Raw genomic sequence first — 27,748 nt, 5'->3', positions numbered from 1 at the left:
CAACGTCTCACATGAGGAGGCGGTCCACCTCCTGTTGAGTCTGACCGCAGGGGGTTGTGGGTAAAAAGGACCGCGAGCCCATTAATAAATGAAACGACCATGTGATGAAGACATATGGCCCCCTCTGATCTGCCCTCGGCTGGAGGTGTGTGTTTGCGTGAGTGTGAGTCTATGTTTGTGTGTGTGGGTGTGTCAGTGTGTGTCTGTGTGTGTATGTGTGTGCGTGTGAGTCTATGTGTGTGCGTGTGAGTCTATGTGTGTGTCTATCAGTGGCGGTGCGTCCATAGAGGGCGCTAGGGCGCCACCCCTCTAAAAAATTTTAGAAGAAAAAAATATAATACATCCTGTCAAAAAACATTATATACCAAATCATTTAAATAGTAAATATACCGTGTTGACGCGCTAAATGTGTGTGGGAGACCGTCAGCCTGTCAACAACCACTTAAGTTAAATGTGACATAAATAATATATCGCCACTCATCCTCACGGAGAGAAGCCCCTCCCCATTTTCGGGGCACCGGCCCAACGTGTGTGTACGGGAGCGAGCAAACATTTCACGGTCGTTTCGGCAAGGACGGCTTCTCATTGGCGGATGAAACGTGAATGTTGGGGCACAAAAATGTGCGTCCTGGCCAATGACATCGTTTCTTATTTCACGTGACTGGACTATTCGGCAGATCAGAGACCGGTATCGTTCCCTCAGCCCAGAGAGCTGCACGGAGCTACAGAGCAGGTAGCTAACGGAGCTGTTAGCTGGAGCTCAGTGAGTAATGCTGTTTAGTTTCTCCTGTCTGTTGTTCCAAAGTCCTGGGACTGAAACTCTCTGGACTACAACGGGGGGAGGGATCTAAAGAGCTGCAGACAAGTGTAAAGCACGAATCTTGCCGCAGTTATCAAGCAAACAGAATGAAGCTAACGAGCTAACAGCATGAAGCTAACCCTGTTTACAGTCAGCAGAAGGAGACCGAACTGGCATCGAAACACAACAAGTTCTGAAAAACGGACACATTCCCTCCAAAATAATGGAGGCTGGTTACAGACATGATGACTTTAACCAGAGAGTTATGGAGAAGTTTGACCACTTTAAAGAGAGGAGGCTACTTGTCTTTACAGTAGTGGCTCTACTCTGTCCCCAATGTAACATGTGATCTCTTTCTGACTCTATTCTGAACCTCTTTCATGTGAGGGTGAAACTCTTTTATTTTGCAAACCTCTGAAACCCAACCCCATGTTCCTTAAAGCTGCTCTGAACCTCTCATGCCCAAAGTTACAGTGTGTTGATAGTTGTTATTGGACCGTGTTGAGCACGCTGTGTTCTTGAAATAAAGCTTTGTTTTTGACAATATTCTACTCAAAACCTCTTTTCTTCTCATTGTTGAGTGCTATTTAAACCGCGTCGCCCAACTGCGCCCCCCCCCCAAAAAATTCACCAGCCGCCACTGGTGTCTATGTGTGTGGGCTGTATGTGTGTGAGTGTGAGTGTAGGTGTGTGTGTGTGTGCGTGTGCGTGTGTGGGCTGTGAGTGGGAGTTATCTACAGAGAGAGGCTTTGGCCTCTCTCCCTCTCCGCTACCTTAGCTGCCTGACACACACATACACACACATTGTAATGGCTGACCTCAGATGTTGTGTCTCAGGCTTTCCAAAAGAACCGTACAAATATAAATAATAGAAACCTGGATTCTTTGCAGAACCAGAAAACAAAGTCTGTGAAACTCAATGAATCCTCTTCAATATTCACAGGTGAGACGACCTGAGAAATAATAAATAAATATGTATACAACTCAACAATAACATGTGCCGCCCTTATATGGAGTTAGGCAGACCGGGCATGGCGTTAGTGGACAGACAGCAGTAACATTACATAAAGCTTTGATGTTTAGATATTTTAACAACCAATATTAAACCTCACAAAAAAACACTTGTCTCCTAAAATGATGACGAGATGTTATGAAACCACAAAGAAGGACAAATATTAAACGTATCGCTGCCCTGAGTCTGGACTCACAGGAAAATCTCAAAAGCTCAAACGTAATATATAACAAAATAATGTCCCCTCGAAAAGATAAAGTATCTCATAATCTCCAATAATCCAGATATTAATACCCCTGGGGAAGGAAACGCCACATCATCATATCTGATGATAAGTCAGATATGATGACATCATCATATCTGACTGGATTTGACCGTTGTTCATCCCGACTGACGGGAGCTGTCGCTTCATAACAACACAGTGATCACTCTAATAATATCATAATTATGATCATTATAATAAGTGAGTGCCCGTTTGTGTGACAGCTCCGCTTGTGACGCATGTCGAAGCCTAAAATAATAATAATAATGATAATATTAATAATAATTCTCCTGCAGCCCGAACGCCTCGCGGGACACGACGTCCACTTCAACTTCACTCAGTCTGATTCATGAGGGGGAATAAAATATGCGTCATGAGATGAAACACAATGGACAGGAAGTGGTACGGAAATAGATCGACATGTATGCTACACACACGCACACACACACACACACACACACACACACACACACACACACACACACACACACACACACACACACACACACACACACACACAGGATTTGTTTGCGTCATTCGCTTCATTCACGCCTTAGAGGGGGCGGGGCTTATCTCTGTGGAAACGGTTATCATCTCCTTCATCCACCATGAAGAACTAACCACTATCTGCTTCATACTTCAAACATCTGAACATCTAACGCCCTCGTGTTTGGGTTCATAACATTAATATATAAATATAATATATATATATTTATTCATGACATCCCCCGTAGGCTCACAGCTCGGTGACCCTCACCTCTTGTCTGAATGTCTCTTCAGCTCCACTAGAGCAGCCGTTAGATTCAGGAGCAGCTCGACTCTGATTGGCTGTCACAACAACAATTTTTTCGCTAAAGTTGAAAGATTTAAACGTGCGTGCATTTGTGAGTCTTTGAGGGCGACGTCACATCTGATTGGCTACAGAGAGGTCAATGTTGAAAGAAACGCATTTGTGAATGGAGCCACGGCGACAGGGGAGTCTCAAAAACCCCAAAAGAAATGCAGTGCGGTCCACAAACAAACAAACAATCTTAATTTATTTACGTGTGCATTGGAACATATTTGTGAATCCTTCTGTGTGTATTTGTGAGTCTTCGTGTTTGTGTTTGTGAGTGTCTGTGTGAGTCTGACCCGTACACACACACACACACACACACACACTAGACATTTATTTTGGCAAGCAAATGTACAGTGATGCCCGTATTGATCTCATCTTTTGAGAGAATTCTTCCCGTTTTCGCCGTGTTGCCATGGAAACCGGCAGTGACAAACAGGGCAGGAAAGGATGTAGTTCAACAAAAGGATGTAGTTTATCAGCAGCAGATGGGGAAAAGCAACGCTTTGGCTTGCAGACTCAGTGGGGCCCTGGCAGCATGAACACACACACACACACACACACACACCTCTCTGCCAGGACGCGGGGCTCGACAGCTTTGTCATTCTTGCCCCCGCTGTGTGAGGTTAGGGACTCACTGAGCCACATGGCCACGAGCCCATAACGGTTTCCCAGAGACTGACCACGCCCCTTCCCCCCCCCCTCCCCCCTCTCTCAGCTATCTGATGATGGATCTGTTCCGTAGAGGAGAGCTGGGGCTGCTGGGAGGAGGAGAGAGGCTGAGGGACGACGGGGGCGGTCCCGGGATCAGCTGGCCGGCCAATCGGCTGCCGGAGGACATGTACCCGGCGTCCGGCTTGGCCCTGGCCGCCGCCTACCACGACATCAAGACCCGGCTGGCGAGCCTGGAGCGGGAGAACAGCAGCATCAAGAGGAAGCTCAAACACTACGAGGTCAGAATGTTAATAATACCATGTGACACGTGGAGGCGGTCATGATGTGTGAACGCGTGCCTTCATTAACAGTCCATCTCCTCTCCTGCAGTTCCCGATGGTCGGTGTGTTTGGGGAGGAGACGATCCTGTGCTGCTCCTGTGAGCCAATCATGAAGGACACCAGTGTGATCCAATCAGAGACCACCAACCTGCAGCAGAGGGTCAACTCTCTGACCCAGGAGGTACAGCGGACACCAATTCAAACACGTTTTATTTCAGTGATTCAGTTTTAAGCGTGAAGCTTTTTAATAGAGCAAGAAATTGGTCAAAAAGGAGTATAAATGTCCAGTATGCTTGTATGTATATATATACATACATACAAACATACTGGACATTATATATATATATATTAGGACTGTGAAACGATTAAAAAATTTAATCGGATTAATCACAGGTTTTTGTGGATTAATCATGATTAATCACATATTACCGATATTCTCGGTATATTTTGTGAGAACATAGAGATTTATGACAAAAGACGGATATATACATTTATACATTCTTCTATACAATGGTGCTGCAACTCAGCAGTTATTTAGCAGTTTTCTTCCATATGGAACATTAATACATCTTCATCCTAAACAGAATGTTTAACCCTCCTGTTACCTTTCGGGTCAATTTGACCCCATTCAATGTTTAATGTCGGTGTTCTTTGGGGTCAATTTGACCCCAGGCTGTTTTTCACTGTGTCAAACATATAAGAAATATCAACTTTTTATTTATTTAAAGGGCTATTTAGGTAGTCAACAAACAAACATAAAGTACCTCACACTTAAACTTGGGAAGCAATATTAATTCTAATAATTTTCTGGAGGTTTTAATTGCTGGGGTCAAATTGACCCCGAGGGTAAAATATGTTAGTAAATGTAAAGGTAACAGGAGGGTTAAACAGAGCATTTTTCTCTTGTTTGTCAACCATTAACTCCACCATGATACAATCTAAAGGTGGACAGATTGACAAGTGACTTTTTTTGCTCGGTCGATGCGCGCACGGAGCTCTGTGGCGCGAGACGGAGATCGATAAGTGTTAACGCAACGCGAAGAGACAGAAATGACATGCTGCTGTGGAGATACGATCAACAACAGACGTTTAGTTTAATAAAAGAACAAAGACGTGCTATAGAGCAGTGGTCCCCAACCTTTTTTGAGCCACGGACCGGTTCCGTGTCAGAAATAATTTTCACGGACCGGCAATATAAATGACGTAATACATATGACGTCATACAATTATACGAAGGGCATAAAGTGCCAAAACTACAACTCATCATTTCGCCGAATTCGTGTGAGCCGTGCGCTTGTTTACCTGCAACGAGCCGCTAATGGAGACGGCGACACAGACGTGTGTTTGGTCCGCTGCTCCTAACCGAGTTCTGGTCGCTGTCATTAGAACAGGCAGAGTTGTGTGAAATGTCCCTTCAGGCCACCGTCATTTGCACATCCAGCACATTTTTTTCTAGCTCGGACGGGCTCGATTCACCGGGTGGGTTTGTTTCCAAATGGGTTGCAGGTCTATTCTGTTGCAGTCGGGTCTTTTGTGGTTGGAGTACCGCTCAAACTCTTTTAAAAGCCTCTTCCACCCGGTCAACGTCTGAAACATGTAGAATATTCCGCTGTTCACTCGCCCACACAGCAGCGACTTCATCGGCCAACTTGAAACCAGTTGTCATTTCCCTGAAGTGACATAATTCATTGAGCAGGTTGAATCTGTTTGAAGATTCTTTGTCACTGAAATGTGCCGCCAAAATGAACATATTACCCAGATTGTTATATCTATTTCAAACCCTACCAATAGAAGTTTCTCAGGGCCAGCTTAATGAATGGGACAAAATGTTGTCGAGATATGTGTGGCAAGGCAAGAGACCAAGGGTTCGCCTTAAAACACTGCAGTTAGTAAAGGAGAAGGGAGGATGGGGTCTGCCATCCCTCAAGGAATACTACTATGCCGCCCAGACAAGAGCTATAATATGCTGGTGCAATCCTTCATATGATGCACAGTGGAAAGACATTGAAGAAAAAATATTTCCCATTCCAATACAAGCAATCATAGCTGACTCTAAAATGCAACACTACATAAACAGTTCTGATAATCCATGGGTCAAATTGACCCTTAAAGTGTGGAAGAATATCATTAGAGAATACAAACTTGAAGGAGATCTACTGTGCCTTAAATGGTGTGGATATGACTCAGACTTCACACCAAATAAAATGGACACCAGATTCAAAAATGGAGAGCTAATGGAATAACAGCTTTATGCAATATTATGAAGGAAACAAACTGCTTAGTTTTGAAATGATTAAAGAAAATTATCTTTTAGAGAAACAGGACTTCTTTAGATACCTACAGTTGCGGCATTTTGTCAATGAAAATGTTAAAAAGGTAACAGAGGTAAACTCCAGTCTCATAGAACTGTTTAAAAGAGCATACAAGTCAAATTGCAATAAAGGGCAATATCAGCCATATATAAATGCTTTCTAGAGCTTAAAACTCACTCAACAGCATACATTAAAGTAAAATGGGAAAAGGAATCTGGGATAGATATTTCTGAGGAAGAATGGACATTAATATGGGGGTATCAATGGAAATGTACCAGTTCAATGAGCTGGCGAGAGTTTAACTGGAAAAATTGTATAAGATACTTCATTACACCATCTCAGACATCTCATTATAGCGATAACATTCCTGTTTGCTGGAGAAAGTGTGGACACCAAAGCGCAAACCACTACCACATCTTCTGGGACTGTCCCATCATTAAAAACTTTTGGAAGGCGGTACACAATGCTTTACAGGACATCTTTCACGAGGAAATCCCTTTGGACTTTAAGATTCTGTACCTTGGAAATATACCTCAAAGCTGGCCGAAAGGGGACAGACTCTTGATAAATGCAATGCTGGTGGCCAGTAAAAAGTCTATTACCAGAAAATGGTTATTACCAGAGTGTCCTACAATCACATCATGGAGAGACATTGTGACAGAGATCTACAGAATGGAGCAGATTACAGCTCATGTTAACCAAAGAACGGAAACATTTCTTAAGCACAGGCAAAAGTGGTGCAACTATGTCACAGATAAATGGCCTGACTGTATTTCTTTACTCTATAGAAAATGATTTCTCCCTGCTTTAATTTATAGTTTTGTTACTATGGTATTGTTTTTGTTTCTTTATTTGCATATGTGTTTATTTTTTTTGTTTTTTACTTCTCTTTATACAAAGAATCTGAAAAATGTAAATATGTGTATGTGAGATTCTGAACACTAATAAAATATAAATTAAAAAAAAAGAAATGTGAGACTCGCCTGCAGCGATAAACCCGAACTTTAAGACTCCTGAACGCGGCTCAGACGGACACACGGGTGGATTCGGTCCTTTTTCAAAATAAAATATTTTTCCGACTGATTAAAAAAAAAAAAAATTAAAACTTTATTTATTCACTTTTTTTCCGCGGCCCGGTTCCAACCAAGCCGCGGACCGGTACCGGGCCGAGGCCCGGGGTTTGGGGACCCCTGCTACAGAGAACATGTCAGGGGGCGGGCCAATCTTTTTAATGTCATGCGATCTACCAACACTACGCCGCGATCGACTGGCAGGTCGCGATCGACGTGTTGAGACCCCTGATCTACAGGAAGTAAAAGTCGACACAAGGTTTCCGTAGGTGAACCTGCGGAAGGATCATTACCGATGAACAGACCGTCTGCATGAGAGCGGACAGAGTTCAGGTTGAAGTGGTGCATTGGAAGCTCATTTTGCAAGTGACTTTTTTTTCGTCCCGACGACCAACAACAGACAGATTGGAAGCTCATTCTGCGCATGCGTTAAATGCGTTAAAAAAAAATAACTCGTTAAACCTGTAATTGAATTAACTGAGTTAACGCGTTATTTTTCACAGCACTAATATATATATAATATTATATATATATATATGTATTATTATATATATACATGACATATATTTTATGCATATTTATTATTTTATATATATATTATATATAATACATATATATATTAAACATATATATTATTATATATGATATATATATATTTCTTATGATATATATATCAATATATATTATATGTACTTTTTATTTTGATATATATATAATATATATATATATTTAATATATATGTGTAATGTATATTTATTTATATATTATATATACATGCATATATATATATATAAATATATATATATACTGTATATATAAATAAATATATGTATAACCTCTCCTGTCTTCAGCTCCAGAAGAGCAAGGAGAGAGAGGAGAGGTTAGAGGAAGTCGTCCAGGCCTACGAGAAGATTCACTTGGAGAAAAGCAATGTCCAGAGAGACCTGGACAAGATGGTAAACACACACACACACACACCGTCTCCTCGTTGCGTTGCCCTGTGTGTTGAGTTGCCGTGTGTGTGTCAGACGTCCCTGGCGGAGCAGCACGTGCAGCAGATCTGCAGCCTGGAGTCGGCCCTCCGGCAGCGAGAGGCCTCGGTCCAGAAGGTCGGCGCTCAGCTCCGCCGGGACACGCTGCAGCTGCACGCCAGCCTGGACGTGCCCAGAGGTGGGTCGCATGCACAGCTCGCACCAACGGATCATGGCTGGAATTCATACAAAATAATAAATGGTATAGGAGCAGAAAGAGTAGCACTCAGACATAAGTCTGATGTCGAGTGGGCTGAATCTATTTCGTGGAACACATTTTTACTAAGCAACTAAATAATTGGAGTCTGACGCTGCGTTCACTCCCTCGCAACGCTTTACTCCCCGTGAGTTTACGCGCACGACTAATTGTGCTTTATTCGCTTTATCCGCGCCTTAGAGGGGGCGGGGCTTATCTCAGTGGAAACGGTTATCATGTCCTTCATCCACCATGAAGAACTAACCACTAGTTCTGCTTCATACTGGTTGAGGACATCACACACACGTCTGAACATGTAACGTGTTCGGGTTCATTAATATCATATATATATATATATATATATTGTGGCAGCTGTGTCTGATTTGGCCTCGGCTGCTGGTGATTGGCAATTAGTCAGCAGCCGAGGCCACCCTTATAAAGGCTCCCACTTGAGAGTGGAGGGGGAAGGTGAGCAGAGGCACGTGTTTTGCGGTCTGCTCGTGTGTCGGTGATGTCAATAAATATGTCTTGGAACAGAACCTCTTGCGGTCTGGCGGATCCTTGGTGCTGGGGGACGGTGGCGGTGGCGGGCCTGCTACATGGAGCCCACGTGGGGGCCCGGAGGACCCAGTGCCTGAAAGGAGGAGCCAGACCAGGAGGAAGAGCTGATGAGCAGCTTGGGCCAGATACTGGCCGGATAGAGAGGAGGGGGGGGCGGCAGGCAGAGAGAGAGAGCGCTTTTCCTCGAAACCTCGAAAACCCGCGGTGCTGTGGTAGAGACTCCCCGCGTTCCCCGGAGCTGCTGACCCCAGGACCCATCGGAGCCCGCCGACCCGAGGACCCCACGGCTGGCCGAGGGCCGACTCCACCCCCCGCCCTCGGTGTCGTAGTACCCCGTACCGCCATCCCGCCGCGTCTCCCCCCCCCCGGTCTCCCTCCCGTTCCCGCGCCCCCCCCCCTCCCCCCCCCCCCCCAGAGCCCCCTGCCCCTCCTGCCGGGTCCCTCCTCCGCCCAAGGGCTCAGGGGAGAGGGTTAGGCCGAGGAGCCCCCGCTCAAATCGAGTGGTGGGTTTTCCCCAGCACCAAGGATCCGCCAGACCGCAAGAGGTGTTGTTCCAAGACATATTTATTGGCACGCACACGACACCGAGCAGACCGCAAAACACGTGCCTCTGCTCACCTTCCCCCTCCACTCTCAAGTGGGAGCCTTTATAAGGGTGGCCTCGGCTGCTGACTAATTGCCAATCACCAGCAGCCGAGGCCAAATCAGACACAGCTGCCACACATATATATATACGTATATATATCTATATACATAGAGATATGTATATATAAAGATATATATACTGTATCTCTCTCTCTCTATATATATATATATATAGAGATATATAAATATGTATATATATAGATATATTTATATGCATATATCTAGATATATTTATATATATATATACAGTGATTTGCCGAACTCCGCCGAAAAAGGAAATGGCGGCTCCTCAAAGAGGTGAGCGTAGATGCTGCATAGCATCAGTTAAGATAAGATAAGATAATCCTTGATTAGTACCACAGTCGGGAAATTTCAGGATCACAGCAGTGGGTGCACGTTAGAGCATTAATAAAAAGAAAACACAATAACAATACTAAATACTAAATATACAGAGGAAACTAAATATACAAGGGGAAAACAAAGTAAAGTGTTGAGTTTGCCAGGATCTCCAGCGATCTACTGCAGTTTGTTGTGCAGCCTGACAGCAGCAGGAAGGAAGGACATATATAAAGGACTTATATCAGTGTTTCTCATTAAAAGAAGGAAAGAACAACACTGAGGGCTTTTCTTCAGTTTGTCAAACGGCGATTAAAGAAATATATTTTTTCAAATGGTTTATCGCGTTCTGTGAACTAATCGGCATAGACGTGCATGCTCAGCGGCTCGGTGTCCGTCAGTTGTAACCACCGAAGCGGCCTGGCCCTGAAGATAAACGGCTTCAGATCCAGAAATAAGCTGTTGACACAAAAGAAGGGCAACAAGATGGCGGAAGATGTCCTGGGGAAGTCGGTCCAGCAGCTGAAGAAGGAGAGGACCACTGCAAAAAGCAGCTTCACCAGACAAGCCAACCTTATTTCAAAAGGAGCAAGCAGCATGCTTCAAATGGAGTTGGAGGAGGGATTCACAAAGCTTTCAGACTGTTTCAGAAAGATGCTCGACGCCAATGATGACTACAGGACTGGACTGGAGGCTGACATTAAGACTGAGGATGAGGAAGGAGGTCTTGATGAACAGCATGAAGCCGACATTGATAAATCTGTAAATGAAGGTGAAACAAAGTTGGCGGAGATGAGAGACATTGTTAAAACAAACCTGTGGTCAAGGTATGGAAGCAGTGAACTTCCTGTTGCAATCCTGGAAGCAGAAAGAGCCAATGGGAAAGCGGCTGATGTACCTGTGGAAAGTGCCAATTTAGAGGGCTATGCCATGCACCTCGCGCTCTTGGACAAGAGAATGAAAGAGGCCATCTCAGCAATATCAACATGGGAGAGATGGATCCCTGTAGAATTAAAGGATGAATTAGATGGAAGAGTCAAGGATGTAAGAGCATCCTACTACAGGCTTGAGTTAAGGAAAGCTGAATTTGCCATTGCACGGACGATCAAGGAGCAAGGCACAAGAGTGAAACCACTACCCCAACCGGGAACACCCACACCAAGAATTCGGATCAAGCCAACCTCTCTACCTATCTTCAATGGAAGCAAGAGAGAATATGAATGAATGAATGAATGAATGAATGAATGAATGAATGAATGAATGAATGATCTTTATTTGTCATTGTGCAAAGGAACAACGAAATTTAGATGCAATCCCAAGGTGCTAATAGGACAATAGACAATATAAAAACAACAAGACAATATAAACAAGACAATATAAAAACCAGAATGAATCATAAATAGACATAGGGGAACTATACATAAGTATAAATGAGATCTATGGATGTAAATATAAATATAAAAATAAGTATAATAAACTACGGCATATTTCTTAGTGTAAACCTAAGTTTTTTATTGCACGATTCCTCATATTGAACGGGATCGACATTTGACTCTCTAAAAACTTAGCAGCGTTTAGTAAATGGCCCCTCGGAAAGAAGCTGAACTTAAGTCTGTTGGTCCGGGTATACATAGTCTTGAAGCGCCTGCCTGAGCGCAGCCGTACAAAGTGTTCGTTGCCCGGGTGAGATGGATCCTTGAGGATCTTGACTGCCTTCTTAAGGCAGCGAGAGCTGTACAGTTCTTGCAGGGAGGGGAGGGGGCACCCGATGATCTTCTGGGCCGAGTTGACGACCCTCTGAAGCGCGTTCCTCTCTGCGGCTGTGCAGCTGAGGAACCACACGCAGATGCAATAGGTGAGGACGCTCTCCACGGAGCAGCGGTAGAAGGACACAAGCAGATCCTGTCTGAGGTGGTAATTCCTGAGTATTCTCAGGAAGTAGAGTCTCTGATGGAGGAAAGACTGGGAAAGCCTGCAAAAGCAGGGGGAGCCATCCGGATCGATTGAAGTTAGGAAAATTCAACTCTTGGAGAGTGTAGATGATACAATCTCAAAAGACCTAAGACTTTCAACCTACACCACGGCCAATGACATGTTCAGAGTCCTGGAGAACAGATATGGCAACAAGTCAGCCATCATAGTGGAGATCCTTGAAGAGCTGGATAAGATGCCACATGTGAGAGGGAACCAGCCAAGAAAGGTCATTGACCTCATACAGACGGTGGAGAAGGCCCTAGCAGATCTCACAGAGTTAGGAGACTCTGGAGCCATAAAGAACCCACTGGTAATTAAAACCATTGAAAGCAAGCTGCCTGACTTTATTAAAAGAGACTGGGTGATATTCATGGTTGAACCCAGAAACAATGTTACACCAGACAACCACTTTGTCATGCTCTTGAATTTCCTGAAAAGTCAAGAAGAAATACTGGAGAGACTCGAACAGCTCAGAACTGTAGACAAGGTGGAGAAATCAGATCGTTTTGACAAGAGGTATGACAGAAAGATTGCCTCAACAAGAACCACAAAGAAAGAAGAGTTTGATCAGCTATGTGGTGTCTGTGGTGATAGTGGGCACAAAGACAAAGTCTTCTTCTGTAAAAAGTTCAAAAGACTTGCGCTGCCTGAAAAGAAAGCTGCATTGAGAAGGCTGGGAGCCTGCAGAAAATGTCTTGGATGCCATGATGAAGATGGGTACTGCAGAGACACCTTCTATGCAGAAATAAGGACTGTAGAAGGGAAGGTGGCGCCCCAGACCACCATTTTTTCCTCTGCCCAAAAGAAGTCAAAGGAGGGGAAGAGAGAAAGAGCGGAAAGGACGGCAAAGGTGGGAGCAAACTCACGGAGGAACAAGAGGAGATGTTGTCTGAACTTTCCCCAGAAATGGCAGTTCGATGCAGAAAGGCTTTCACCAACACCATCAAAACCGCGGTGACACTCGATGCTTCAGGCCAGTCTGAGCTACTGCAGAGGAATGGGCTCTCAGAACTTCCGGTCATCATGATGTTGATGCAAGTCACTGCAAACGCAGGCCAGAAGATTGGGACTATAATTGACCTTGCTTCGGATACAAATTACATTACCCATAAGGCTGCTAAAAGACTGAGGTTAAGACATGAAAAGATAACTTTAGTTGTGCATGGGGTTGGTGGTATGGCCATGGAAGTGAACACACAAAGGTATCTCCTCAAAGTCAGAGTCAAGACACCTCAAGGAACCCAGAGAGCTCATGAAATGGTCTGCTATGGCTTGGATGAAATCGCCAAAGTGCATCAAGGAATTGAACCTGAGAAGTTGAAAAGATTATTCCCAGAAGTCGAACTTAATGAATTGGAAAGGCCAGAAGAGGTTGAACTTCTCATTAGCCACCGAGAGGGAAGACTCGCTCCCCAGAGGGTAAAAATCATCGGAGACCTTGTCTTGTGGGAGAGTCCATTGGGGAAGACAGTGGGTGGAGCACATCCCGACTTATTTGAGGAAGTGGAGGTTGCAGCATATGAGTCCAAAACACACTTCGCTCGCTCCATGAGGGCAGCTGCTGTCAAATATCAAGAAATCACAAGTCCAACCACTGACACAGTCCAGCTACTACAGAAGGATGTGGCTCAGACCAAATTTACAGGTGCCAGTAACCGTGAGTTCCTTGAGTGGTGGCACTGGGACAGCATTGGAGCTGCATGTGAGCCGAGATGTGGAGGATGCCGATGTGGCAACTGTCCACCGGGAGGAAAATAAATGACCCTCGCAGAGGAGAGGGAGCTGGAGATCATTAAAGGAGGCCTCACCTACAAGGAGGGGGATGCTCACACACCAGATCCACATTGGGATGCAAAGTATCCTTGGACGGTAGATCCATCTTCTCTCCCAAACAACAAAGGTGCAGTCAAGGCTTGTTTCTTAAGAATGGAAAAGCAACTAAGTAGAGAACCGGACTGGAAAGTCGCATATGCTACCCAGATCCATGACATGGTCAAACGAGGGGCAGCCATAAGACTCACCAACGAGATCGACATGGACGAGTGGAACGGACCAGTGTGGTACGTCAGCCACCTGGTGGCGCCAAACCCTCATTCTGTGACAACACCAGTTCATATTGTGTGGAATAGTAGCCAGAAATACAAAGGCATGAGTATGAATGATCTTCTTCTGAAGGGACCAGACGTTCTCAACCCTATCAGAGCTGTCCTGCTAAGGTTCAGAGAAGGGACGTATGCATCTCTAGGAGACATCAAAAAGATGTACAACTCTGTATGGCTGGAGGAGCGTGAGATGCATCTACACAGGTTCCTCTGGAGGGACAGCCCAGATGAAGAGATAAAAGAATATGCAATTACCAGAGTCAACATTGGGGACAGACCCGCTGGTTGCATTGCTCAGTTGGCTATGAGGGAAACGGCACGCCTGCCCAACTTTCTTCACTTGGAGGATGAGCGCAGAGTCATTGAAGAGGACAGTTATGTAGATGACATCTTGACCTCCCAAAATGACCTAAAGACACTGGACAAAATCACAGAAAATGTTGAAGAGATCTTGAAAGCGGGAGGTTTCTTCCTCAAACCATGGGTCCGGTCTGGGCAAAGTGGGAGGCAAAGAATGGAGACAGAGGGTCTATCTGAGACACGAGGTAAAACCTTAATTCTTCCAAATCAAATGAGGGACGAAGACAACAGAGCCTTGGGTATCGGCTACCAAATGGATGAAGACAAGCTCTACATGTTAACCTCAGTTAACTTTTCCAAAAGGAAGAAGAAGATGAGAGTCGGAAAATATCTTCTCAAGGAGGAGGTGAGAACTGAGACACCTAATCCACTGACTAGGAGGGCTCTCTTAAACCAAATGGCTGGACTGTATGACCCAATCGTCTTAGTTACACCTGCAAAACAAAAGGGAGCAATTCTTGTGAGGAAAGCATTCCAAGAAGGAGGGGGTGGGAGACTAACCCAAGAAACCTGGGACAAACCTCTCCCAGGAAGGCTCAGAAAAGAAGGCATACAGCTTTTTGAAGAATATGTGCAGCTTGGAGAGGTGAGATTCCACAGGAGCCTCACACCAGCTGGCTGGAAAGGGAGACCTTGGGGCATCACATTCTCTGATGGGAGTGACAAAACCTATGGAGCTGTGATGTACTTAAGATGGGAGACAGGTCAAGGCACTGAAGTTCGATTCGTTGAATCAAAAGCCAAGCTGACACCCCTGGATCAGAAGGGAGAAGCTGTAAAAGCTGAGATCTGTGGTGCTGTCTTCGCAGCCAGGATTAGGAAGTATGTGGAAAAGCATGCTCGAATGAAGATCGAGAGATGGTTCCATCTAATTGACAGTCAAACGGTCTTGGGAGCCATTCAAAGAGTCAGTTATGGATACAAAACCTTCTTTGCAAATAGAGTGGGTGAAATCCAGAAGGCTGGACTAGTACAAGACTGGTATTGGATCTGTGGAGATCTAAACATAGCTGACATCATAACAAGAGGGGGCGCTCCTGAAGATTTGAAGGAAAATTCCACATGGCAAAATGGACCAGAGTTCCTGAAATGGCCAGTGGAGAAGTGGCCTATAAAAACAGCTGGAGAGGTTGCAGCTCATGCCAGGGAGAGTGTAAACAAGCTCCAGAGGAAGGCATTCTCAGGTGCATTAACAAGAGCTCAAGCAAGGAGGCAACCGAAAGAAGACCTACAAGGCACTCAGGAAAGTCCGAAGAGTGAAACTCCAGGGGGAATAGCTTTGGTGAACCCGACGCTTCTTCTAAGAAGGAAGCCCACTGGCTGGGCTAAAGATCTTGTGGAGGTAAAAAGATTCGGGAGCCTGTCCAAAGTGGTGAGAGTCGTGGCCTGGGTTTGTCTAGCTGCCAAGCAGTGGCTGAAGAGAAAGTGCCGGGCCCCTAAACAGTCAAAGTGGGAGGTAGAATCACCAAAGCAAGCTGTTCTGACTGTTGAAGAACATAAAGAGGCACTCAAAGACCTCTTCCTTGCAGCTCAAAAAGATACCGTTTTTTCAGACACAACTCGAAACAGACTGGTAGGATACAAAGATGTGAACTCTGGACTACTAGTTTGTGGAGGCAGAATTCAGACGTTCACCGAAGAGAAGACAGCAGTGCCAGTTTTACCATTTGAAGCATGGGTGTCCACACTGCTGGCACAAGAATCCCACACAGCAAACCACGAGGGAGTGGCAGGAACTCTTCTCCGGATGAGGAAGAAAACCTGGGAGGCGAACGGCAAGGAAAGAACCAAGAGGCTTCAAACCAAAATCCTAGCCACAATTCTTCATAGAGATGTCAGAAGGCTTGTCATTCTGCTTCCCACTGAAGAACAAGCAGAGGTGTAAAGGGTTTGTGTGACCTCTCTGGATTTGAAAAACCAGGAGCTCAAGTGGGAGGTGTTGAGCTGAATCTCAAGTTTCAAGTTTCAAGTTTCAAGTTTTTATTGTCACATCCCCTTTTATACAAGTATAATCGGTTTGTGAAATTCTTATGTGCAAAACACCCGACAGCAGTAGCAGACTAAAAAAAGAATAAGAATGAGAATAAACTATACAATATCCACACAAAAAAAAGAAGAAAGTATTAACAATATATATATAAAACAATGTAATAGAATATACATCATGGCAATATATATATATAAAACAATGTAATAAAATATACACTTTTTTTGAGACTATATATATATATATGTATATACATACAATATATATATACAATATATATATATAAACAATGTAATAAAATATACACCATGGCCATAGATATTCACAGAATATGTTCTGGTGTGTAGTGTTAATGAGGTCTCAGTCCTTGTTTAGCAGCCTGATGGCCTGACTGAAGAAGCTGTCCCTCAGTCTGTTTGTGCGGCACTTGATACTGCGGTATCGCCTGCCTGACGGTAGAAGGGTGAACAGTTTGTGGCGGGGTGGTTATTGTCTTTCATCATCCGTTTGTATATGTCCAGGATGGAGGAAGCTCACCTCCAACGATGTACTGTGCCGACCGCACCACCCTCTGTAGTGCCCTCGCTCCAGGGCGGTGCAGTTCTCAGACCACGGTGATGCAACCTGTCAGAACACTCGATGGTACTGGTGTAGAATGTTCTGAGGATGCGGGGGCCATGTTGAATTTCCTCAGTCGCCTAAGGAAATACAGGCGTTGTTGGCCCTTTTCACCACGTGAGTGGTGTCGTGGTCCATGTGAGGTCCTCGGAGATGTGCGCCGAGGAACTTGAAGCTGCTGACCCTCTACTGCAACTCCGTCTATGGAGATGGGGTGTGCTCTCTCCGCTTCCTGTAGTCCACGATCAGCTCCTTGGTCTTCTTGGCGTTGAGGACGAGGCTGTTCTCCTGGCACCACTGTACCAGTGATCCAACCTCCTCCCTATAGGCTGTCTAATCAGCCCCAACACTGTTGTGTCGTCAGCAAACTTGATGATGCGTTGTGTACAGGAGTAGAGAGGGCTCAACACGCATCCCTGAGGGCTCCCGTGTTGAGGGTCAGCGGCTCTGGTGGTACCGCCCATCCTCACCACCTGGCGGCCCGACAGGAAGTCAGCTGCACATGGTAGAGTGCAGGCCTAGACCTCTGAGCTTGGTGTCAACAATAGTGTTGAACGCTGAGCTGTAGTCCACAACCAGCATTCGCACACAACAGTTCCTCCTCCAGGTGGGAAAGGGCGGTGTGAAGTGCCGCGTCGTCGGTGGATCTGTTTTGACGATATGCAATTGCCATGGGTCCAGCGTGGCAGGCAACATGGAACAAATGAAGTCCTTGACCAACCTCTCAAGCATTTACTGACAATCGAGGTGAGGGGTCTCCAGTCATTCAGGCAGGTTACCTTGGGGTGTTTGGGGACAGGCACAATGGTGGACATCTTGAAGCTCTCAGGAACAACATCCTGGGACAGGGAGAGGTTGAAGATGTCGACTCCTGCCAACTGGTCTGCACATGCTCTGGGATGTGGTCGGGACCTGCCGCCCGGATGTCCACCGCAGAAGGCTCTCGCCGTCAGCCTCTGAGATGATCAGCAGGCTGGTCTCCTCAGGCGCTGCAACCGAGCAAAGAATGGCTCGCCTGGGAGGGAGGTAGAGGAGTTCTCTTCACCGCTGGTTTTCCTCTGAAGTCCGTGATTGTCTGTAGCCCTTCCACACACCTCTCACGTCATGGCTCTTGAGCTTTTCCTCCACCTTGTTCCTGAACTCCCGCTGGCAGAGCCGATGGTCTGGAGGTCATAGCGGGCTCTTTTGTATTCCGCCATATTCGAACATCGCCATTTATCCACGGTTTCTGGTTGGGATAAATCCGAACCGACTTGGTAGGAACAACGTCATCTATGCATTTCTTGATGAACCCGGTGACTGAGGGCGCGTACTCACTGACGTTGTTGTCCTGAACATATCCCAGTCAGCACGTTCAAAACAGTCCTGTAGCATAGACTCCGATTGGTCCGATCTGAGGGCCTAGCTGTGTGAGACTACAGTTCCCAGAGTGCAGCAGCAGCAGCAATCAGTGTCGCTTATTAGGAGCACCTGTGGGGATGCTCTGATGCATTTTGCAAAGACAAGCAGCAGAGAGAGGACGCTTCAGGTCACTCCACGGTTCAACCCAAAGACGGCAATGGTGAAATGATTTGTTTAATTTCATGGTGTTTAAAAATGCTGATTTTGTGTTAAAAGATTATTTCATTTTGAGTTTGGTAAAAATGAAAAGTATAAAATGTTTAATTAAAATGTGTAATTTAAAATGTAATTCATGTTCTGTCTTAAAGGTTACAACCTAATTCACTGGCAGAGCAATCAACGAACAAAAGAAAAATAAAAGAAAGATTAAGTCAGTAATTTGAGTTGTCTTCACATCCTTTGGAAACGGTGAACAGGAGTTGGACTTGACACTGAGGGCTTTTCTTCAGTTTGTCAAACGGCGATTAAAGAAATATATTTTTTCAAACGGTTTATCGCGTTCTGTGAACTAATCGGCATAGACGTGCATGCTCAGTGGCTCGGTGTCCGTCCTCCCCTTCAGAGGGCCGCGGGCCGACCCTGCGGAGCTCCCGCAGTCTGGACGCCGTGTCCGACCTGAAGCTGCAGCGGCTGGAGGCGGAGCTTGAGGGCGCCCGCCGCCAGGCCGAGGCGGCCCGCCAGAGGGAGGCGGAGCTGAGGGCCGAAGTCCAGAGGCTGCAGCAGGAAGTGGCCCAGAAACAGAGAAAGGTGAGCCCGCCGTCTCTGTGATGTCACAGCGTTACCTCGGCAACCGTTCCAGCATGAATGCTGTCACATTGCTCTTCAACTCATCGCTAAATACACTGGAAGTGAAGTTACTACATGTTGTATTCATTGATTGGTTGGAACTATAGAATATGAGCATTAATTACAATTGCCAGAAAATAAAAATCACACTAAACTATTTGATAAATATGTCTCTAAGATTTTGTGCGCTTGTGTTTTGTGTGTTATGTTTTGAAAGGTTAGCCGGGTCTGATAAGTTATGAGTACTAACTATTCCTGTTGGTGCTACATCCTCCAAACCAGCAGGGGGCAGCATTTCACCTTCCATACAATCTCCATTTTGCAGTCATTTATTTATATATATATATATGAATATATATATATGAATATATTTAAACATATTATCATACACATATAAATATAATTATATAATGATTATATATATATATAATTATATTTCTATATATATAATTTTATTTATATATACATATAACATTATATATAAATATATTTATATACATAATTATATATATAATTATATATATGTATAAATATGTTTGTATAATTATAATATACATAATTATATATATATAAAGCTCCAACATCCAACTTCATGGATAGCCCTTCTTTTTCTTCTTATCTCTTGTCATCGTTCCATATGTGGATTTATAATTTCTTCTTTCCTTCTGTAGTGAACCCATTGTTTCTGTAACAATGGATGAGGAGTAACGCCAGAGCGTTGGCCTTTGTTAGAACAGGTGGTTCAGGCGGTTTGGCGCTGCACGTCCATAATATCCATAAGGAGAAATGGTTGCAGAGCATTTGGAGCTCCTCTAACCGCCGTGTGTCTGTCGGCCTCAGGACGCGTCCCAACACTGTGAGCACTGCGACGTGGAGTGGATAAAGAAAGCTGGCGACGAGCAGTGAGTCTGACTCTCAAAGCAGGAAACGGTAGCCTATTCATGTCCTTCATGTTGCATTCATTGTCTCTCTCTCTCTCTCTCTGGGTTGCAGGGTGAACCTAGCGTTAGCCTACACCGAGCTAACGGAGGAGCCTGAGCTACCGACCGCTAGCGCCATGTTGGTGTGAGAGAGGCCCCGCCCGCATGTTTAAGAGAGGCGGGGCTTAGGATCAGGGCCCAGTTGGACCCGCTAGAAGGTCCTTTTGTGGACATGGTGTGACTCAAATCAAGAGTAATTGAGTAAAGCAGAGTAATTAATTTGATATGGACTTCTTTACAACCAGAGGAGTCACCCCCTGGTGGTCAGCAGAGAGAATGCAGCTTTAACACATGAAGCATAGACTTCTATACAACCAGAGGAGTCGCCCCCTGGTGGTCAGTAGAGAGAATGCAGCTTTAACACATGAAGCATATACTTCTATACAACCAGAGGAGTCGCCCCCTGGTGGTCAGAAGAGAGAATAGAGATTTTAAGACCCTTCCACTTTGACTCCACACAGTTGTCCGCCTGGTTTAATCGTTACACTCCTTTTACGATGCTCTCTCGTTCTCTCGTCCTCCCCCAGCCTCCCGCCCGGCCCCTGCTCCTGAGTGTCTTTCCCCCACCTCCCCCCAGCGCCCCTCCCTCGACAGGCTCCTCCCCACCCGCTCCCCTCCCCTCTCCCCGAGCGGCGACCCCGCCTCCTACTCCCACCAGCCAACCTGCAGCCGCCTGCGGGCGAAGTTCCAGGGGCGCCGCAGTTACTCTGAGGTGAGGCGTCGATGTTTCTGTGAGCCATCTTGGAGTGGAACAGATTTAATGCAGATGGGTCCTTTGACCTTTGACCTTCCCTCTCCCCCCCAGGTGTCTGACCCTTCCAGCATCCACAGGCCCCCAGCCTGGCAGATGAGGGATCCAGTGTCCACGCTCCCAAAGCCCAGACCCGTCCTGGGGGAGAAGCAGGGTTACCAACTCAAAGCCCAGCTCCGCACCTCCTTGGGGGGGCTGGTCAGACCGGCCTCGGCTCGAGGGGCCGGAGGGGAGAGAGGAGGAGGAGGTGGGGGTGGAGAGAGGGTTGGGGGCAGCAGTCTGAGCAGCAGTCCACATCACTGTGCTCTGGACCTTGGCTTCCCTCGGGCTTCTGAGGTGAGACGGAGCCTGGTGGTCAGGAGAGAGAATTCAGCTTGAACACATGACGCATAGACTTCTATACAACCAGAGGAGTCGCCCCCTGGTGGTCAGGAGAGAGAATGCAACTTTAACACATGACGCATAGACTTCTATACAACCAGAGGAGTCGCCCCCTGGTGGTCAGGAGAGAGAATGCAACTTTAACACATGACGCATAGAATTCTATACAACCAGAGGAGACGCCCCCCTGGTGGTCAGGAGAGAGAATGCAGCTTTAACACATGAAGCATATACTTCTATACAACCAGAGGTCAGGAGAGAATGCAGCTTTAACACATGAAGCATATACTTCTATACAACCAGAGGAGTCGCCCCCTGGTGGTCAGGAGAGAGAATGCAGCTGTAACACATGAAGCATATACTTCTATACAACCAGAGGAGTCGCCCCCTGGTGGTCAGGAGAGACAATGCAGCTTTAACACATGAAGCATGTTCTTCTATACAACCAGAGGAGTCGCCCCCTGGTGGTCAGGAGAGAGAATGCAGCTTTAACACATGAAGCATGTTCTTCAATACAACCAGAGGAGTCGCCCCCTGGTGGTCAGGAGAGAGAATGCAGCTTTAACACATGAAGCATGTTCTTCTATACAACCAGAGGAGTCGCCCCCTGGTGGTCAGGAGAGAGAATGCAGCTTTAACACATGAAGCATAGACTTCTATACAACCAGAGGAGTCGCCCCCTGGTGGTCAGGAGAGAGAATGCAGCTTTAACACATGAAGCATAGACTTCTATACAACCAGAGGAGTCGCCCCCTGGTGGTCAGGAGAGGGAATGCACATTCTAAGACACTTCCGCGTGACACTGTTCTCCAGTCCTGTAAACGGCGCCCCCCCTCCTCTCATTCAGGGTCATCACTTCCGTCACCTTGACAACCAACAGGAGCCCAGCCCGCTGGTGACGCCGCCGCAGTCCTCTGATGAAGAAGAGGTGAGGAAGACGATGACGATGACGCGGCGCGCCGTTCAAACCCGGCCTCACTCACTTCCCTCTGTGTCCGTTGACAGGACGCGAGTACGTACCTGTCGCCGGTCGCCAGCCCGCTGCGGGCGCACGGCCCCGTCGGCTCGCCGTCGCCTAGGAAACCGCCCCCCCAGCGCCCCTCCTTCTCGCCCCCCGAGGGCCCGGCCACGCTCTCCTGCCACCTGCCGGCCTACATGACCACGGAGCACGCTCAGTCGTGGCCGTCCATCAACGTGAGTAGGAAATCTACATGTTCAGTTTCAGCTGATTGAACAGAGTGGCGGACATTTAAAATAACAAAGTTGAGCCCTGAATCTTTAGAAAACTGTAGTTTCAATTTATTATTTAAAACTGTGTTAATGTGCCTTTTCGGCCAATCGGGGCAGAGCGTTCTCGACACGACACTAACATGCAGGCACGTGCACAGACATTTTGGGGGGCAGGTGCTCAAACCAAAAAAAAGGGCACCCATCGCCAAAATGATTTTTCCAAGTTAAGGAGTTAGTTGCTAGCAACACTTGAAACACATTGTGTCATGAGAAGACATGAGAGTTGAACAAAATGACATGTTTTCTATTAACAATTACAATTTATTTTCATTTACAAAATAATAGGAGCCAAACATGCCATATAATAAACAACGTACTAACCTCGACCGTTCGGTCATGCCGGGAAATATCAAACTTCTGTAAAAACGTTATAAGGCCTCAATCTGATATTTCCCAGCATGACATCACTCTTGGTTAGTAAGAAGCTATTACAAGTGTTGTTTACTCTTTTCACCCTCTGCAATTACTCATACAAGATTGATCTTTGTAAAACTGGAACAGACAAAACAAAGAGAAACATACCACATAAAACAATGTGGCACATGGATAGCATGACACCGAGAGCTATTGTTAGCATAGTTTAGCTGCTCTGTTCTAGCTGTGAATTATTGTGACATTTATAAAATGAATGAATAAATTCAACATACTATCGAAATTGTCTAAATGGCATTTATAAAACAGATCTCTCTCTCTCTATTTATATATCTCTCTCTCTCAAACAGGACGTCAGTAAACAGCTGGAATAGGCTTTGAAATCACGGATTTCGGGAATTTGTGTTTGTTTATTTTTTTTAGGAAACTTCGGACCAGTTGAGACGTAATATTTTCAGTTGTGGTTAATTTATCACCAAACAACGTCAGTGGACAAACACCGTCATGACTCATGACCTGTGTGTCTGATGCTGCGGGTCAGAGGAGAAGGAGGTGAACCCGTTTGGTGGCGCGAGGAGCACTGCGCGGAGGAGGAAGTGGAGGAGGAGGAGGGAGGGGCGCGGCGGGGGGGGTCGTGAGCGTCGCGGAGCGTGTCGGGGCGAAATTCTCACAAGAACTCCAATAAATGCCCCGACAGATATCCAAACACATTTGGGAGGACTTGATGACAGTCATTTTTATTCTTAAATACTTATTAATGAAGAAAAAAAGTGGGCTCCAGCAAAAAGGGCACTTTTCTCATCCAGGGCAAAAGGGCGGAGCTTGAGCACCACTAGGGCTCTACCTGTGCACGTGCCTGCTAACATGACATCATTACATCATCTTATGAATGTTTAACGACTGAAACACAGAGTGGCAACCATTTTTAAAAAGTTGAGCCCTATATATTTAGAAAACTGTAGGACTAAACGTTTTTAGTTTTTAATTAAAGCTGCGTTAATGAGCCTTTTTCGGCCAATCAGAGCAGAGCGATCTCGACACACTGACGTAACCTCACAGGTTTAATCCACGACTGGACTTTTAATGCTAAAGTGAACTTTGATACAAAATACAGTTTCAGCCTTTTGATGAAGCGGAAGCCAAACACGCTGCTTCACAAGGATCCGTTGAGATAACGGGACACATCCACGTCCTCTGATGTCCTTTAAAGTGATGACTGATGATTTGTGCCTGTAGTTGTGGATGGAGTCAGAGGAGAGCGCCGCCCGGAGCTGCCCTCTGTGTCAGCTGACCTTCCCGACCGGTTACCCTGACGACGCCCTCATCAAACACATCGACTCCCACTTGGAGAACAGCAAGATATGATTTGTATTCTATATATTTTCTAAATCAAGACTTTTTAAACCCGTGAGGGCGTGATGGTTTCTACCCCGGAGCGGTTCGATGAGCCCGCATGCTTCCTCTTCCCGTGGAACCGTCTCCTGGGAGCCAGGGGGACACATGCCTTGCTCAAAGGGGGCACTTCCCTCCCGATGTGGCATCCAACCAGCAACCTTCAGTTTAACAGATTTGTTTTTCTACCCTCCGGGCTCCAAGACTTCATTTGATCGACAAGTTATGGATCTGTTTACTGATGTTCTCCCAAAGCCCCTCATCCACGGTTCTACGACACCTGGACATGGACCGGTGTGACCAGGTGGAAGGAACACACCTGTGTCTCATGGATACACACACACACACACACACACACACCAGGAGACACGGGCAAAGTGAGGAGCACCTGGCGTTGGCTTGTGGAGAATCCAAACTATTAAAAACATTTCTGGATCTGCAATAAAATGGCAAAAATGTCGTTGCCTACAGACTCGTGTTTGGATGTGATTACAACATGAACACTCTAGAGTTCGGAGGTCATTTGAGGTCACCTGGGTCGGCCTGCTGGACCCCGGATGGGCAGGCTGATGACGGACGGGTGTTCAGAAGAAGTGGACGTAGTCATGGTGACGCCACCCAGTAGTTGGTGGACTGGTGTTTTGGAAGCCTCGAAGTTTGGCAATTTCGCCGTCGCCATCTTGGATTACAGCCGATGATGTCATTTAGTTTGACCATATTTGGAATGCGGAGCAGTGACAGAGAAACGCCGTATACGGTTAGGTTAGCCCCGCCCCTAAAGCGTCCCCTGCTTTACGGTCTGCGTGACTCTAAATGACCACAATGTACTAAATGATGACATCATGCTGTATAGAAGAAGACTTGAAACTAGAGACTGAGACATAAACTCATGTTTACAATGTTTACTGAGGGAATACATCAAGAGAGAAGTAGTCACTATATAGACTTCTATACAACCAGAGGAGCCCCCTGGTGGTCAGGAGAGAGAATTCTGGTTTAAGACATGAAGCATAGACTTCTATACAACCAGAGGAGTCACCCCCTGATGGTCAGGAGAGAGAATGCAGGTTTAAGACATGAAGCATAGACTTCTATACAACCAGAGGAGTCACCCCCTGATGGTCAGGAGAGAGAATGCAGGTTTAAGACATGAAGCATAGACTTCTATACAACCAGAGGAGTCACCCCCTGGTGATCAGGAGAGAGAATTCAGGTTTAAGACATGAAGCATATACTTCTATACAACCAGAGGAGTCACCCCCTGATGGTCAGGAGAGAGAATGCAGGTTTAAGACATGAAGCGTAGACTTCTATACAACCAGAGGAGTCGCCCCCTTATGGTCAGGAGAGAGAATGCAGGTTTCACATCGCTTCACTCAGAACTGTGTAACTCTGTAACGTAAGAACAATAACATCAGCAAGGTCATTGTTTGTTGGTTGTTTCAATAGTTGCGACTCTCGCTGCCACCTTTGCCCTTTGACCTTTGACCTCGCAGTTACGAACATGGAGGTGGTCGAGGAGCAAAGCTCCACATCACCGCGCTGCTGAGCGTGTTGCAGGACCTCGGGAAGACCAGAACCAGGACTACATGTGGCGGACTGTCGCACCATGCTGCAGTAAAATGAGATGTTTTCTCAACACTCTGGCGTTTGGAGCAGTTCATCTTTTGTCCACAGGGGCCGCCAAAACCCACACGATGAAAGTTCCTCATAGTAGCTTTAATGAAAAAATAAAGCAAAAGCAAAAAAAGCACCTACTGCCATATTTTGGATTGGTAAAGAAAGTGCCTTGGTTCAATCACAACCTTTATTTTGAAAAGGCAGAGGTCTATGGAAAGCATTTGAGTTGGGAAAAAAAGAAGTATATACCCGCTTTATTATGAAATGTTCTTTTCCACATAATTGTAACTTTTGATTTTTTGATTGACTTATTATTTCGTAATTATGGCAATACTTTGTATATTCAGATATCCCATATCTATTTATTGATATCAAGATTTCTTTCATTATCATTTGCAATTATTTTTGCCCTCATTATTATGATAAATTCTCTCATAATCATGAGAAATGTGATGACTAATTCTGAGAAAATGTAACTGCTTTTCTGGTCATTAATTATGTGACAGTATCACATAATTATGAGAACACATTGTCAGTTTCACTCTTATAATTATGAGATAGTGGCTTTAGTTGTAGGAAAAGTAGACTTAGACTTTATAAGTCTGATTTAGTTTCTAATTATACATTTTGGAATTTAATTATAAAAAAAACCTAAATATATTATATTGGACGTCACAATTAGATTTTGTTTTGTATTCATGAGAAACTGTTCATGACTTAGTTGTTATTGTTTTTAGGATAAAAGCCAAACGCATTGAGAAAAAAAAGATACAAATAAAGGAAGATAATTTTATATTAATCCATCAATAATAATCTTCATAATAAGTATACAGGGCACACACACACACACACACACACACACACACACACACACACACACACACACACACACACACACACACACACACACACACACACACACACACACACACACACACACACACACACACACACACACACGTCTGTGGGAGGAAAGTGTTTACTCCAGAAAAAGACAATATTTCAAGCCAAAGGTTTATTTTCAGGTTTTATTCCCGGAGCTTTCAACACATTTTATTATGATGTTATTATGATGTTATTATTTTGTTATTTGTGGCTCGATAGTTGATTTAATAATTTTTGAGATTCTTTGGCGCCTTCATTAAAACGGAGATTGTTACGGAGTTGCCTTTTTCCGATTCCCTCAAAGGCCGCATCTGAATCAGACTAAAGCTAAATGCTAACATCAGCATGCTAACATATGCTCTTAACAACTCTTTCTTCTAATCACCTCCATCATACGCTCATATTTAGTAACAATCGTTGTGTTTTCTTTACCTTTGAAAGAGCCCCTTACATCTACAGATGATGTCTTTACATTTTTCTACGGTAGCCCAGAACGGATCTTTGACATTTGAACGTCTCTGTAAAGTTGTGTCATAACGCGGATTTCCTTCCGTCAGTAGGAGGCGCTATGACTACGTGAACATGTGTTCATGCAAATGTGATGAGGACAGGACCAGCTTCATGCACGAGACATCCTGGGAGGGTTGTACGATAAACCTTGGAGTTACAACTACTTTCTCCAATAAGTAAAACACACACAATGTGTACAATAAGGTGACCTTAAATCAAAATGTGTTACGTGTCATCATCACTCTGGTGGGAACGCTGCACATGTCGTAATAATAGTAAAACTAG

The 27,748-nt window shown here is 45.4% G+C and overlaps 1 protein-coding gene across 1 annotated transcript; it reads left to right on the top strand.

Moving 5' to 3' along the window:
• The first annotated feature begins 128 nt into the window (after positions 1 to 128).
• LOC130189250 (TANK-binding kinase 1-binding protein 1-like) lies at positions 129 to 24,907 on the top strand. Its single transcript, XM_056408014.1, has 13 exons — positions 129 to 145; positions 3,627 to 3,861; positions 3,953 to 4,084; positions 8,137 to 8,241; positions 8,314 to 8,455; positions 19,059 to 19,243; positions 20,123 to 20,184; positions 20,276 to 20,339; positions 20,759 to 20,974; positions 21,068 to 21,349; positions 22,242 to 22,322; positions 22,400 to 22,588; positions 24,293 to 24,907. The coding sequence occupies exons 2-13, from the start codon at positions 3,634 to 3,636 to the stop codon at positions 24,419 to 24,421; spliced, it is 1,815 nt and encodes a 604-aa protein (XP_056263989.1). The 5' UTR covers positions 129 to 145; positions 3,627 to 3,633; the 3' UTR covers positions 24,422 to 24,907.
• Positions 24,908 to 27,748: the final 2,841 nt, after the last annotated feature.

Source organism: Pseudoliparis swirei, chromosome 23, assembly GCF_029220125.1.
Source record: "Pseudoliparis swirei isolate HS2019 ecotype Mariana Trench chromosome 23, NWPU_hadal_v1, whole genome shotgun sequence".
NCBI lineage: Eukaryota > Metazoa > Chordata > Actinopteri > Perciformes > Liparidae > Pseudoliparis > Pseudoliparis swirei.
The sequence above is the reverse complement of the archived record's forward strand: the minus strand, read 5'-3'. Positions and strand labels throughout refer to the sequence as shown.